Source organism: Chenopodium quinoa, unplaced genomic scaffold (genome assembly GCF_001683475.1).
Source record: "Chenopodium quinoa cultivar QQ74 unplaced genomic scaffold, ASM168347v1, whole genome shotgun sequence".
Classification (NCBI taxonomy): domain Eukaryota; kingdom Viridiplantae; phylum Streptophyta; class Magnoliopsida; order Caryophyllales; family Amaranthaceae; genus Chenopodium; species Chenopodium quinoa.
Window position 1 is genome coordinate 201,373 of NW_018744858.1, and position 14,985 is coordinate 216,357.

Below are 14,985 nucleotides of genomic sequence, written 5' to 3' on the forward strand. Positions count from 1 at the left end.
ATGAAGTATACATGTTTTTATTTATTTATTTTAATAGAATACGTAGAAAAAAATAAATAAAGGAACCAATGAAATAATAATTTCATAGTCATTTTTTTTTTACTTTTTACCAATACACCAATTCTTCATCCCTTAAACGGTTTATAAAAAGAAGAAACTCTGCCAGTGGGAATTCCTGTTGCCAGTCCCAAGCCTAGATAAAGAAGGAGAGTTTCGCTCGGCTAGTGACAGCCAGTGTATAACTTTGTCACATCCCATGACATGAGCTAAACTGATATTTTCGTGGGGGTGTTCCCTACTCAACGACGCGCTGCACTTCGTAGACTCGAGTGTAGTGATAAGTATGCAAGGGTTGCTAGGTCGTCCCGAAAACGACGCGCCACATTGCCCGAGTGTGGTGTCAAATGAGCAAGGGCGAGCCAGTGGGGCGTTCCCTACTGAGCGACGCGCTGCACTTCCCAGACCCGGGTGCAGTGATAAATATGCAAGAGTTGCTGGGTTGTCGCCTGGAAGCGACGCGCCACATTGCTTAAGTGTGGTGTCCAATGATCAAGGGCTTGCTGTTGGAGACATGAGGGAGTGTGGTATGAGGGAGCATGGGAGAAAGGATTCTAGTTTGCGGATTGGTTCTTGGAATGTAGGGTCTCTTACGGGGAAATCAGCAGAAGTTGTTGAAGTGATGAAGAGAAGACGGGTAAACAGCATGTGCCTCCAAGAGACAAGGTGGACAGGAGAAGGAGCTCGAGGCTTGGTTTTAGGGTATAAGGTGTGGTATGTTGGACAAGAAACGAGCCACAAGACTAGGAATGGTGGATCTAGGAACGGAGTTGGTGTTATTCTTGATGAGAGGTTGTCTAAAGAGGTAATCGAGGTCTAGCGGAAGAATGATAGGTTGATAAGGATGATGTTGCTATGTGGCAAGGAGATTGTGAATGTTATTAGTGCTTATGCTCCCCAAGTTGGTTTGGATGCAAAAGAGAAACGAAAATTTTGGGAGGATTTAGACGAGGTGGTATAGGGTGTTCACCACACGAAGAAATTATATATTGGAGGTGATTTAAATGGGCATGTTAGGGCAAGCCGAGATGGCTACGAGGGTGTTCATGGAGGCTTTGGGTACGGTATGCGTAGAGGGACGCAAGTGGTGAAGTTATTATGGATTTTGCCCAATCATATGATTTAATTTTGGCTAATACTTGGTTTAAGAAGCGGGATTCCCACTTGATAACTTTCCAGAGTGGAGCAAATGCAGCACAAATAGACTTCCTACTCACAAGGAGTACGGATAGACAAAGTTGCTTAAACTACAAGGTCATCCCAGAAGAGAGTGTGGTCGCCTAACACCGGCTTTAGGTTATGATTATTGGTTTGAAAGAGAAGGCAAAGAAAAAAGAAAGACAAGGGGAGCCAAGGATAAGATGGTGGACTCTAAGGGATGTAAATGCTAAGGTCTTTACAGAAAAGGTAATTAAAGAAGCGGACTGGGATGGAGAGGTGGATCCAGACATGACTTGGTTACGAATGAAGAACTGTTTCCTAAGAGTGGCCAAAGAGGTCTTAAGGGAATCAAGGGGAAGAATTTCGATGCAGAGAGATACTTCGGGGTGGAATGAAGAGGTGAAAGCAGTAATTAAGAAAAAAAGGGAAAGCTATCAAGCCTTTGGGAAAATGTGGGAATGATGAAACCTTTGCAGTGTATAAGGAGGCTAAGAGTAAGGCAAAGGCAGCTAGTCGACAAGCGAAAGAAAAGGAGGGAGGTTTATGAAAAGCTTGACTCCAAGGAGGGAGAAAAGATCATTTATAAGATGACAAAGAGAAGACAAGAGGCAAGGAAGGATATTGGCATGGTAAAGTATGTCAAAGATAAGAACCAAATTGTCCTTGTACAAGAGGAGGACATCAAGGACAGGTGGAAGAGGTACTTCGATGAATTGTTTAATGTAAATAATGGAGTTGTGACAGGAGATACCTCCATGAGTGATGAAGAAATCAACATGGAATATGTGCGGAGGATTAGAAGAGTAGAGGTAGAGATTACACTGAAGAAGATGAAGCCTAAGAAGGGGGTTGACCCTGATGGTATATCGACAAAGGTGTGGAGGTGTTTGGGTAATATTGGTATTGATTGGTTAACAGACCTCTTTAACAAGATATGGAGGGCTACAAGGATCCCGCAAAATTGGAGGAAGAGCACCTTGGTCCAGGTTTACAAAAACAAAGGAGACGCTCAAGATTGTTCTAACTATCGAGGGATCAAGCTTATGAGCCACACTATGAAGTTGTGGGAAAGAGTGATTGAACATAGGTTAAGGGCATGCACAAGAATTTTGGATAACCAATTTGGTTTTATGCCTGGGAGGCTGGGAGATCTACTATTGTAACACCCTAGAAATTCCTTTCCTTAAATACCTATTTTGCCCTTTTTAGAACAAAATAGGAAAATCTAAGGCATTACCGCCACCATGATAACGACTAAGGCATTTATCAAAGACACAGCGGAAGACATTTTCAAAAACCATTCGAAACAAACCAAGTTTAAAAATCAAACCAAACAAAAGCAAAGTCAAACCAAATTCAAACAAGTCAAACTTACAATTTGGAACCATTTTAGGCCCTTTCAAAACCAAATGAATATTTAAAACCAATGCGTTAGTCTTATCAAACAATAATAATAATCCAGCAATAAATAATAATAATGCATAGTCAAAATAAAACTAGAATAGGATTCGCTCTTCACTCAAACCCCAACATGAATATGCCGCTTCACTTGAAAAGCTTTTCTTTAAATGTCCCAAATACTCACCGTAATAAATGGGTCATCGTAGGGCCAAGATAAAGACTAGGCCAAACACACATAAAACACAACAATCAGCAATGCTGAGTACATAAGCGTAAAAGCAAACACACTAACATGTTAGCATCCTAGCAATAACAACAAAGCTTACCTTTCCTCATAGTTCAATCTACAAACAATAGATACAACATGGACTCAATACATTAATTATTTTGATTACGCATCAAGCGGGTTTCCCACCAAATCCCTGCTTCAAATAATTTGGGTAAACTACTCCGGAAGCTAACCAGGTAGGCATAGATGTCACATGAAAGTGACGAACGTCCTGCGCATAATAATAATAAAAAGGAAAATACGTCTTGTACTCCCAATAGAAGTTATGGTTATATATAAATCCCATAACTCTCCTCATATGTCTATACTCGAGGTATATACGTTCCAAGAGTTTTAGTGCGTAATCGCTTTCACTATACGTTATTTACATATCTTAGACTTGGTGATGACTCTCAATCCACAACACAATCCATCAACATAAATCATTCAAGTAATCAAACATCCAATTCAATTCTTGAATAATTAGTGATCATATTTAATTTAATGTTAAACCCTTTTTAGAACTACATCGGTGTTGAAACACCTTAAGCGCATAAAGCACCGCAAATCCTATCCCTCGGTGTATAAACACCTTAAGTGTACGTAGGCACCGCAACATAATTTATCCTTGTGTACTAAGACACTTAATAGCTCAATTCCCATACCTAAAAGCATCAATAAAAATTATATGAACCATAATAAAACTCCTTTCCAATATCCCAAACCTAATTAAACATTTAGTTTAATTAAACAATCCTTCAAACATGTCAATAATAAAAGTGTGGTCCATATACATTATTCCAAACATCATAATTTCCAACAATAATTCATTTTAAATAAATCATGCCTCCTAAACCAATCATCAATTCCAATCCAATTTCATACAACCAATCCAATCCAACAATTCCAATCAATTCCTAGCATGATACTAACTTGAAACTAATTAAAATAAATCCTAGCTTGCTTCTACACGCTATATAAAATTCCGAGTATGTGTACGTATCTCGAATAAGCCCTTAGAGTAGCCGAATACGCTACAACACTTCCCAAACCAAGTCTCATACATAAAGGGACAATCTATATTAATTACCCGTATACACAATTTTCAGCAATATAAACTCACTTTAAGCAACTTATAATAATCTGAAAATTATTTTAAAACCCTTAATTAAACTCCACTTTAATGGGTAATTTCACTCTTCTAATAAAACCATCAAAACTAGTACTCAAAATCTATTTTTGGCACTTTAGATAAATCAAAACCCATTAAAACTTCATTAGAAACATGCTTTATATGCCCAATTATAATTAGAAACATAAAACTGATAAATCCCCCAAATTAATTGGTTAAAGAACCCTAAAAATCAAATCTTTAATAAATTAAAACCCTAACTTTATAATGAATTCAAATATGAAATTAACAACTACAATAATCTGAAATTATACATAAAACCAATTAAAAACATGACTTGATACTAATTAAATACATTTTGAACAATTAAAAATCATAATCCAATTAATAACAAAACAAGAAACAGAGAGGAGAGAGAGAGAGAAAAGGATCGAGGGTGTCATGGTGGTGGTGGCTTATGCGATGCAGCGCCGGTCGGAAGTTTGGTAGCGGGTCGGCGGCTGGTGCAAGGCTGCGACAGCGGGTGGTCGGTTGATGTGGCTTGAGTTTCCCATGGATGCCCTCAATCTTACGTAAAGAAGAGGCATGGAGGGGAAAAGAATGAAAAAGAAAGGGAAAAGAAAAAGGAATAAGAAAGGTAAAGAAAAAAAAAGAAAAAGAAAAGGTAAAATAAAATTTGACCCTTTGACTTTTTGGGTGGGAAATTTTGGGGATCTAATGAGATCATATAGAGTAGGGTAATTTAGTGATATTTAGGCCTCATAAGAGATAATATGATGGAAAGTAATTGGCTTAAATAAATAAAAGAATGGTTTGGCTTATTATGGACATAAGCTATAATTTGATAAGTATAAAACTCATTTTTATTCAAATCTCATAATTAAGAATAATTTGACCCAAAATATATTTTATAAATAAATAAATATTTATAAAATTCTTTAAAAATTCGGGGTATCACAACTATGGAAGCAATCCATTTGATAAGACAAATGATGGAGTTTTATCGGATAAAGAAGAAGGCTCTTCATATGGTCTTTATTGATTTAGAGAAGGCATATGACAAGGTGCCAACAGAGGTACTTTGGTGGGCAATGTTGAAGAAAGGTATCCCACGAAGGTACGTGGATCTGGTTAAGGATATGTATCGGGATGTGTCAACAAATGTGAGGACATGTGGAGGGTTGACAAAAGATTTCCCTATTACAATTAGATAGCATTAAGGGTCTGCATTATCCCTTTTCTTTTTGCAACAGTTATAGATGAAGTAACTAGAGGAATTCAAGATGAGGTTCCATGGTGTATATTGTTTGCGGATGATATCGTTTTGGTGGATGAAACTAAAGATGGGGTTAATGCCAAGTTGGAGCAATGGAGGCAAAGGTTGGAATCTATAGGGTTTAAGCTAAGTTGGAGTAAGACTGAATATTTGGTATGTCACTTTAATACTGAGAGGGGGACAAGCGATGTAGTGGTGAGTTTGGATGGAAAGGAATTGACCATGACTGAATGTTTTAAGTTTCTTGGATCGATTATCCACAAAAATGGTGACATTGATCAAGACGTGGCCCACGGGATTAAGTCGGGGTGGCTTAAATGGAGAACGACCACAGGAGTGTTATGTGACCGAAGTATTCCCTTACAATTGAAGGGAAAATTCTACATGACTGCCATAAGACCAATGTTGCTCTATGTTACAAAATGTTGGGGTTCTAAGAAAAAGCACATTAAAACACTACTAGAAAATAGCTTAATTCCGACGGACTGCTTCCGACGGACCCAATATTCCGTCGGAAAAAGGGAAATTTACGACGGATTTTTTTTTTCGTCGGAAATTTCCGACGAATTCATCGATTCCGTCGAAAATCCGTCGGAATAAAAGTCCGTCGTAATTTTTGTATGTTCCGACGGAATTTTTCGTCGGAAATTACCTTTTCCGACGGATTTATAGTCCGTCGTAAGTTTCTGACGGAATATCCCGTCGGAACATAATTTATTTTTTTTTAAAAAAAACCATTTCCACTACAAAACCCTAAACAAACTTCAAGAAGCGCCTCTTTTCTCTTCTCCTCTCCACTCTCTCTCTTCTCCATTCCTCTGCTTCTCTCTCCTCTCGTTCTCCTCTCTGCTTCTCCCTCTTTTCTTCTTCTCTCTCCTCTCGTTCTCCTTTCCTCTCTTTCTCTCTGTTCTCTCTCCTCTCGTTCTCCCTCCTCTCGTTCTCCTTTCGACCACCACACCACGGCATCAACAACAACACAACCACCGTCATCAAACACCACGGCATCAACAACAACACAACCACCGTCATCAACGACCAACACACAAACGACATCAACCAACTACTTGAAAGGTTTTTTAGGCCAAATTCGGCCATAAACAGTTTAGATCTACACTTTTCATGGCCGAATTTGGCCTTGTTAAACCGTTTTCGTGTTGAAATTCGAAGCATATTTCAATTTCAGGTATGTTTTATGTTTTAATTTTTCGATTTTTCGATTTTTGTTTCCGTTTATTTTTTTTTTTAAATATGGATTTCAGTGGTGGTGGTGGGTGTGGCTGATGTGCGTGCGTTTAGCATTTGCAGTGGTTTGTGGTGGCTGTGAGATCTGGGCTTAGGTGGGGTCGGGTTCGGTCGGGTCCGGGTTAGGGTTTGGGTGTTTAGGTGGGTGGATCTGGGTATGGGTGAGGGTGGGGTATGGGTGTTTTGGTTAGAGTTCGGTCAGGGTGAGGGTAAAGTGGTGGTAGTGTTGTGGATAGGTTAGGGTGGTTGTGGTGGAGGTGATGTGGATCTGGGTACGGGTGGGGGTGGTGTTGTGGATAGGTTAGGGTTAGAAAGTGGGTGTGGTTGGGGTTGACAGGGGTGTTTTGGGTGGTTGGAGGTTGTCGGTGGGTGGTTGATCTGGTGGTTATCGATGGTAGATGTGGTGGTTATGGGTGGTTGGGGTGGTTATGGATGACGGTGGTGGTCTCCTAGGGCTAGGTTGTAGGTGGGCAGTGGGGTGGTGGATCTGGTGTAGGTGGTTGGTGGGTAAGGTTCTGGTGTGGTTGGCTGGTTGTGTGAGGTGGTATGGGGTGACGGCTTGCGGTGGTACAGCGTGGCGGTGGCTTTTTTTTTTTTGTTTTTTTTAAAGCATTTTCCGACGGAAATTCCATCGAGAATTTACGACGGAATTCAATTCCGTCGAAATTTTCCGAGGGACTTTGCCGGGCTTGAAAATACTCTCGGCGGACTAAAATCCGTCGGAAATTCTATCGGAAAACCCATTTACGACGGAAATTCCGTCGAAAAAGGGTGTTTTTCCGACAACAACTTTTCCGACAACCGGTTACGACGGAATTCCGTCGTAAATGGGTTTTCCGACGGAAAACAAGGTGTTTCCGACGAAAATTTTCCGTCGCAATTAACATGTTTTCTAGTAGTGAAAGATGGAGGTTACGGAAGTGTGCATGTTAAGGTGGATGTGCAGGAATACTCTAAGAGACATAATCAGAAATGAGATTATTCGCAAGAAAGTAGGTGTGACAAGCATTGCAAACAAAATAAGGAAAAATCACCTGCGTTGGTTTGGGCATGTAAGACGGAGACCCGAGGGTCCACCGGTTCGAAGAGTGGAAGAGTGGGACCATGGAGGGGTTAAATGAGGGAGAGGGAGACCGAAAATGACTTGGTTGGAAGGAGTTAGGAAGGATATGAAGTATATGGATTTGCATGAGGATGAAACATTGGATCGCAAGGGATGGAGGAGGAAGATTTGTGTGGATGACCACACAAAATAATCATATTTGGTTCTGACCCCACTTATGGGATTAAGGCTTTGATTGATTAATTGATTGATTTTAAGGGTAGTTATTTAAAGGACATTTTCAATTTTGCTACCACCAAAAGGCAGGCATTTCAATTTTGCTACCCCTTTAATTTTTTATTTTATTTTGCTACCACCTAAATCACAGTTGTTAAAAATTGCTACCACTTAACGGAATGGGTTAGGTTTCTGTTAAGTTTATTAAAACAAAAAAAAGAAAAGAAAACCTACCACCCTCAACTGCCACCCTCCCCCCTCCCTTTCCTCCACCTTTGCAACCCAACACAGTCACCACCCTCAGCCACCCCCCTCCCCCCTGCCGGCGGCGGCGGCCAAATCTTGGGCCAACACCGGCGACCCCACCCCAAACCCTTTCCCCCACCTACGCCACCCCTAACTCCATTGATACCCACGCACAAAGCTTAAGGAAAGGGGTAACATGTTCATTTCTTCACCAAAACGGTCAAAATTAGTACCAAAACGTTCACAATGCAACACACTATCATTTGGGATCAATAATTGCGCGAATACATTTGTGAAACAAAAACCCCAAATTCAATTTTTATAGGGTTCTTCGCGAAAATTTTAAAGGGGGAAGGGGAGAGGGGGTCAATTCAGGGTGGGGAAGGGGAGGGGGCCGATTCCGGTGGGGGGATGGGGAAGGAGGGTTGGGGCAGCGATGATGGGTTGTGTTGATGGAAGGGATGGGTTGGATGATGGGGCGTTGGGGTTGGGTTGGGGGGTTGCGTTGATGGAAGGGTTTGGGTCGCCGGCAGGGGGAGGGGGGAGGGTGGCTGACGGGAGGGGCTGGCTGGGGTGGTGACTGTGTTTGGGATGTGAAGGTGGAGGAAAGGGAGGGGGGAGGGTGGCAGTTGAGGGTGGTGGTTTTTTTTTTTTTTTTTAATAAACTTAACAAAAACCTAACCCATTTCATTAAGTGGTAGCAATTTTTAACAACTGTGATTTAGGTGGTAACAAAATAAAATAAAAAAATTAAAGGGGTAGCAAAACTGAAATGCCTGCCTTTTGGTGGTAGCAAAATTGAAAATGTCCTTATTTAAGAAAAAGAATGGTTACTTCTAAATAGGGTGTTTGAGCGGTAGTTATAAAATTTTCAAATTTTAATTTAAACATAACAAAACCATTCAATAACTACCTTAATTCATTATCCTAGAAAAAGTCTATTTTAATATCAAATCAACATCCTGTAGTTACAAATTTAACAAGACCTATATCATTCCATAGAATACAATACCTTGTGTATTTACGCACTCTAATTTCACTAATATAAAAAAGGGTATAGGTCAGGTTTTTTTAAAAAAAAAAAGGTTGTAGGTCACGAAGCACGAGCAATGTTGTAGTGGTGATTTTTTATACTACCTCTGTTACATATTAGTTGCAACTTTAGGGTATTATTTACGAGACATATATTATTCCAAAGTTGCAACTAATATGTAACGGAGTTAGTATCAATTTTTGTAAGTAACTTGATTTTGAACAAAGACAATTAAACCGGTAGACAAAACAAGTTTGACGGGATATTGACAAATAATCACTCCCAAAAAAATTTATACTTCATTCGTGTCGTAAATATTGCTAATTTCATTTTATGCAGTCTACACAATGCATCTTTAACCATCAATATATTTTATGCATTAACAAAATTTTAAAAAAAATTGATATTATTAAACTACACATAGTTAAACTATGAACCACTAATAATTTTATTTTTCGAAATCTTATAGCTAAGGTTATTATAAAATAAATCAAATCATCCATAAATTAAATGATACTCCAGTACTAATGCAATGCGGTACTTGGAAATGATTGAATAGGAGAATCACTATGGACTATAGCCATTGGTTTTGAAACTTTTAGTTCAATTTAAATTAGTCTAGTTTTTGTAGTTGGGAACTTTTTATTGTTATATTGGTTACTCCCTCTGTTTCGTATTAATCGCAACACTTTCCTTTTATATTCGTTGTATATTAATTGCAACACTTCTATATTTGGAAAACACCTACCATTATTTTATAATTTCTCTCTCCAACTAACCCCACTTTCACAAATATTTTATTATTTCTTTTTTCTACCAATCCCACTTATACTACTTTTTTTTATTATTATTTCTATCTCCTTACCAACAATACTTTTTATTATAAAAATTCTCTTTTGGACCCCACCCTACAAATTTTCTTAAACTTTGTGAATACCCTACTATTGCGATTAATACGAAATGAAGGGAGTAAATTATATTGTTCCTCACAACCGAAAGAATAAAAATTCAAAGGAGGGGTCATTTTTGGATCCAAGGTCAATTTTTTTTTTTGGAGTTTATGTGCTTTCTTGTTACTATTAGTTGCACTTGTTGCTTGAATGTGGCTGACAAAATTGGAACTACATTAGTTCCAATTTCTCTCTCTCTCTCTCTCCAGCGTTTCAGAAATTTCTATGGCCCGGGGCGAAGACATAAATTGGGGCCCTAATTCACATATAATATTTTAAAATAAAATAAAAATTGGGTAGGCAAAAAAATACATATTTTATTACGCATAATAATCTTTAAAAACATCAAATTTCATATACATAAAACATTGAAATCAAAGCCTAAGCGTTCATATGAAAATATTTCTACGAGCCTTTCTAAATACAAAGTCACTAATAATAGTTTCTACATTAATATGTTCTAACATATTTTTCTCTATACATAAAGTAGCTAGACCATTCAACCTTTCTTGTGACATTGAAGATCTCAAGTAGGTCTTTAATAATTTTAACTTTAAAAAACTTCTTTCAACAGATGCAACTGTCACCGGCATAGTTCATAAGATTCGATAGGCAATAGAAACATTTGGATAACAATCTGCAGCTTTGACAAACTCAAGGATTTCAAATGCTGACATCAAATCATTTGGCAAATTCATTTGTAACGCTTTCAATTCAGAAAAAAGATCATCTGCATCAACATTCGAAAAATTATTATGAGTAAAGGTAGTCATATAACTTGTGCAAGATTGTCTTAAATCGTCATTATCCAATGATTTCAACCTTTTTGCATCGAATAAAAAACCAAAAATGTTATCAAATACCTTCAATTGCTCAAATCTATTTTTCAAAGAAGCTATTGCAATATCAACAACCACCAAAAAATAATGGACTCTAAAAGATTCCTCGGGTGATTGTATATTTCCTCATCATTATCGTCATTCTCATTCTCATCAAATTGTCTTTTTCTAGTGATGCGACGCTTTATTGGAAATGTTGGCTCTATATCCATATCAAGTGCAAGGATTTTGGCAGTATTCAAACTTAGATTCAAACCCTTCAATTCTATATTTCTCAAAATATGTGATCATACCTTGCACTTCGTTCATTACACTCCAATACTCATGGATTTAGATTGCAACTTTTACTCACAATGTTAATAGCAAATAAATTAGTCATACCAAATTACCATGCCAAGTAAAAATTCAAAACTTGCAAGAGAATTAGCCAAACTTTCGGCTTCACTTTTTGTTTTAGCAATATTAGCGTCATCACCACTAGAATTATACAATTCCAACAAAGCTAAACTAATTTGAGGAGATTGAAACCTTATAGCTTTAACACTCTTAATTCGACTCTCCCATCTAGTATTGCACAAAGATTTAACAGTTAAACTCGGGACATTGTCAACTAAAATTTTCCACCTTTTAGTGGAATGTGCAAATAATGTGTATATACGTTGTACAATTCCAAAAAAAGAAATAGCTTTAACACAAGAATGTGCCATACCAAAAAGAGTGAGATTAAGACTATGACAAGCACATGGCATATATAAAGCCCTTGAATTAATTTCAAACAATCTCTTTTGAACCCCTTAGTGTTTCCCTTTCATATTAGAGTCATTGTCATAACCTTGCCCCCTTACATCATCAATATCCAGATCAAGGGACTTACATACATCTAACAATACAGAAGTATCATCTACTTTTAAGAATTCTAAAAAAAACTCTTCTATCTTGATTTTATCACTTGATACATTCACACATCTTACTATCAAAGTCATTTGTTCTTGATGGCTTACATCAGGGGTACAATCAAGCATTACAGAAAAATATTTTGACTCTTTTATTAATTTTATCATTGAAGTCCGAACACCATGAGATAAAAGATAAATAAGCTCATTTTGAATTTGAGGCCCAAGGTAATGTTTGTGTATTTCTTGGCTTTGAATACGTCTAACATGATCTTGCATTACCAAATCAAATTAAAGCTATCATTTCAATTAAGCCCAAAAAATTACCATTACTATCATCATAAAGTTTTCCACTAGATCACGAAAAGCTAAATTATTTTTAGCTAGACATTTCACAACAGAAACAATTCGAATTAAGACTTGCCTCCAACGCTCTTTTTCCTTTAAAATTGACTCTTGCAAGTCTTTATCAATGCCTTTATTCAATTCTAATCTCACTCTTGGTTCATACAAATTGTTCATATTAGTCATATGCTCAACACTATTCTCATGTAATTTGAGTTTCTCATCAAGATGTTTCCAATCATTCACACCATCACTTGCCAAAAAAGTTTTGATATTTTGAGATGTGAACAATTTACAACAAAAACAATATATTTTATCAGCTAATTTTGAGTAAACCAACCATTTTCTATCAAAAGTCTCACCATTACTCAACTTCTTAGTATAATAGGCATATGAAAAATGCCTTTATTTGTTATCAATTGGAAACACAAGGTTCAAATCTCTAATAGGTCCTTTTTGTATCAAAATATCCCTTCCTTTAATGTAAAGATTACCCCAATTTTTAGGATCATAAATATCTAAAGGAGGGACTACTTAATCAATGCCAACATCATTAACATCGGATGTATTTGGTACATTCGCTGGTTCATTCATATCAGTCGCATCCTCATTAGGCTCATTTGCCTCATTATCACGATTTTCATTATTTATATTCTCATTAAATTGTTCATGATTTTCATCTTCACCCAATTCATTAGAAGACTCTTCTACTTGTACTACTTTAGTAAAAAATTTGTCAATGGCACCCTTTTGAGATTCTATTAACTCTTTTGCCCGTTTTCTTTTTTTTTCCTCTTATCATTACCAGATAAATATTTTCTAGGCAACATTCTATCAAACAAAGCCAATAATAAATTAATAAGTATTGAAAAGAACAAAAACACCTGATTATTGAAGCAATTGAACAAAAGACTTAGTATGCTCAATTTGCACTCCAAACAAATGTCATCTCAAGTAATCAAATCTGAAAAATAGAAAACAATTGAAACAAAAATTTTTAGTAAAATTAACCAAATAAAAATAAAATTACATAATTACATTATGATTATTTAGGAATGAAAAAGTATAAAATTAAAAAGTTAAATAAGAATTAACCTTAGCATACTAGCATTTTGATGAAGTGATGATACCGTAGCTCTCGTTGTTGTCGACGGTCGATGCAATTAGAACAATCAAAGTTATCAAACGAACCAATTCAACCAATCAATAAATTAGATATTTTTTTCCCCCAAATTTATAATTCTTGATTGAAAGAAATTGTAAAGATTATGAAAACTTAATAGAAAGAAAAGATTTTGATGAATAAAGTAGAATATACAAAGAGGATTAGATAAATTCCCGTTGATAATTGAAGGATAAAATTACCGTTTATCATAATCACGAAGGAGAAGGAATTAATCTAACTGAAAATTGAATTGAGATACATTTTGAAGAAGAAAATCACCGATAAAAGGGGATAGAATAGAATTAATGACAGTTTTTTTTTTTGGGTTAATCAAAATTCACTTAGAAAAGTGAATATTTTGGGAGAAAAATTAGGAAGGAATTGAGGAAGGAGGTTGAACAGCGAAAGGCGTTTGAAATTCTGAAAGACTGAAACTCAATGTTTTGCTATAATATGCTTCTTTCTTTTTCTCTTTTATTTTTTGTTATATTTTTTTATAAATAATTATTTTAGGGCCTTTATTAAATTGAAGATGGGCTTTTGGTTTAGGGGCTCAGGACGGTCACCCCACCTGCCTTGCTACGGCCCTCTCTCTCTCTCTCTCTCTCTCTCTCTCTCATATATATATATATATATATATATGAAAAACAAGTAATCACCCAACATCGTCCTTTCTATATTGTTCGATTGCATTGAATTGCACCAAGTTGATTCAACAAATTTTAACAAACAACTTTCATAGGAGACAATCTCGAGGTTTCTTCTCTTCACAATTACTCTCTCCTCAACCGGATGAAAATGGTAACCGAGAGAGAATACGGAGAAGAATGGTCGAGAAGAAGCCTAGCTATGTAAGAGCATCCTCAATTGTCTGGAAATTGGGTACAAAATGGGAGTGACGTGGCCTGTGGCCTGAAGCAGTCTTTTAAGGAAAATTTGCCAAAAGTTTTAGACTAAAACTGCAATCCAAAGATCAAGATATAGTAATATAAAATATCTAAGTTCTTCTCAGACGTAAGTAGATCAATAAGCTTCTTACAAGTAAAAATTAACGCATGGCATTCAATGTTGTAGATGCCGCTGTAGAAACGTTAGACTATATGCAGAAGACACAAAATCGCCAACATGACAATCTTCAAAGTTGTACAAAACCTCAAGATGATTCTGTTAGAGACAATTTTGTAATACCTAACAAATTGTCTTGTATCATCTCCACCTCGCTTCTCCCTTCAATATTACGACTCTTCGTCCTAAACTTCGAAGCATTTCTGTTTTTTTTTTCATAGCTAACTTTGGTGGGCAAGAAAAACGAAATGAAGAAGCTACCGCCTGCACAAGTGAACCAACATGTTATCTTGGAAAGTTGGAATGATGGCTATAAGATCTATAGGAAATACATAGTACAAAACGAATTTTCTAACGAAAATGTTAAATTAGGATAATGTGTTGACCCTTATGTGTTTTGATGATGACTCAAGCAAACTTACACGTTTTAACATATGTCTATACGTTTTGTAAGTCTTAGGTTTCGAAGAGGGAACTGAAGTATGTGATGATGTACCTGAGGAGGAACGAGCATGCTATAAGACCAAGGAGACTTAAGACTAAACGAGAAGTTAAAATCAAGAAAGCTGGAGATTAGTTCCTCGAGGGAACTGAAGAGTGGAAGGAGTTATAAAGTTAATAGGTTATCATTTT

The 14,985-nt window shown here is 36.7% G+C and overlaps 2 protein-coding genes across 2 annotated transcripts; one reads left to right on the forward strand and one right to left on the reverse strand.

The window, feature by feature from the left end:
• Nucleotides 1-343: 343 nt before the first annotated feature.
• On the forward strand, nt 344-2,381 carry LOC110704711. Its single transcript, XM_021882521.1, has 2 exons — nt 344-862; nt 1,695-2,381. The coding sequence occupies exons 1-2, from the start codon at nt 344-346 to the stop codon at nt 2,379-2,381; spliced, it is 1,206 nt and encodes a 401-aa protein (XP_021738213.1).
• A 9,297-nt stretch (nt 2,382-11,678) lies between these two features.
• On the reverse strand, nt 11,679-12,751 carry LOC110704712. Its single transcript, XM_021882522.1, has 3 exons — nt 12,747-12,751; nt 12,132-12,525; nt 11,679-11,981 (listed from the first exon to the last, which is right to left on the reverse strand). Exons 1-3 carry the CDS (start codon nt 12,749-12,751, stop codon nt 11,679-11,681), a joined length of 702 nt encoding a protein of 233 aa, XP_021738214.1.
• Between the last annotated feature and the right edge of the window lie 2,234 nt (nt 12,752-14,985).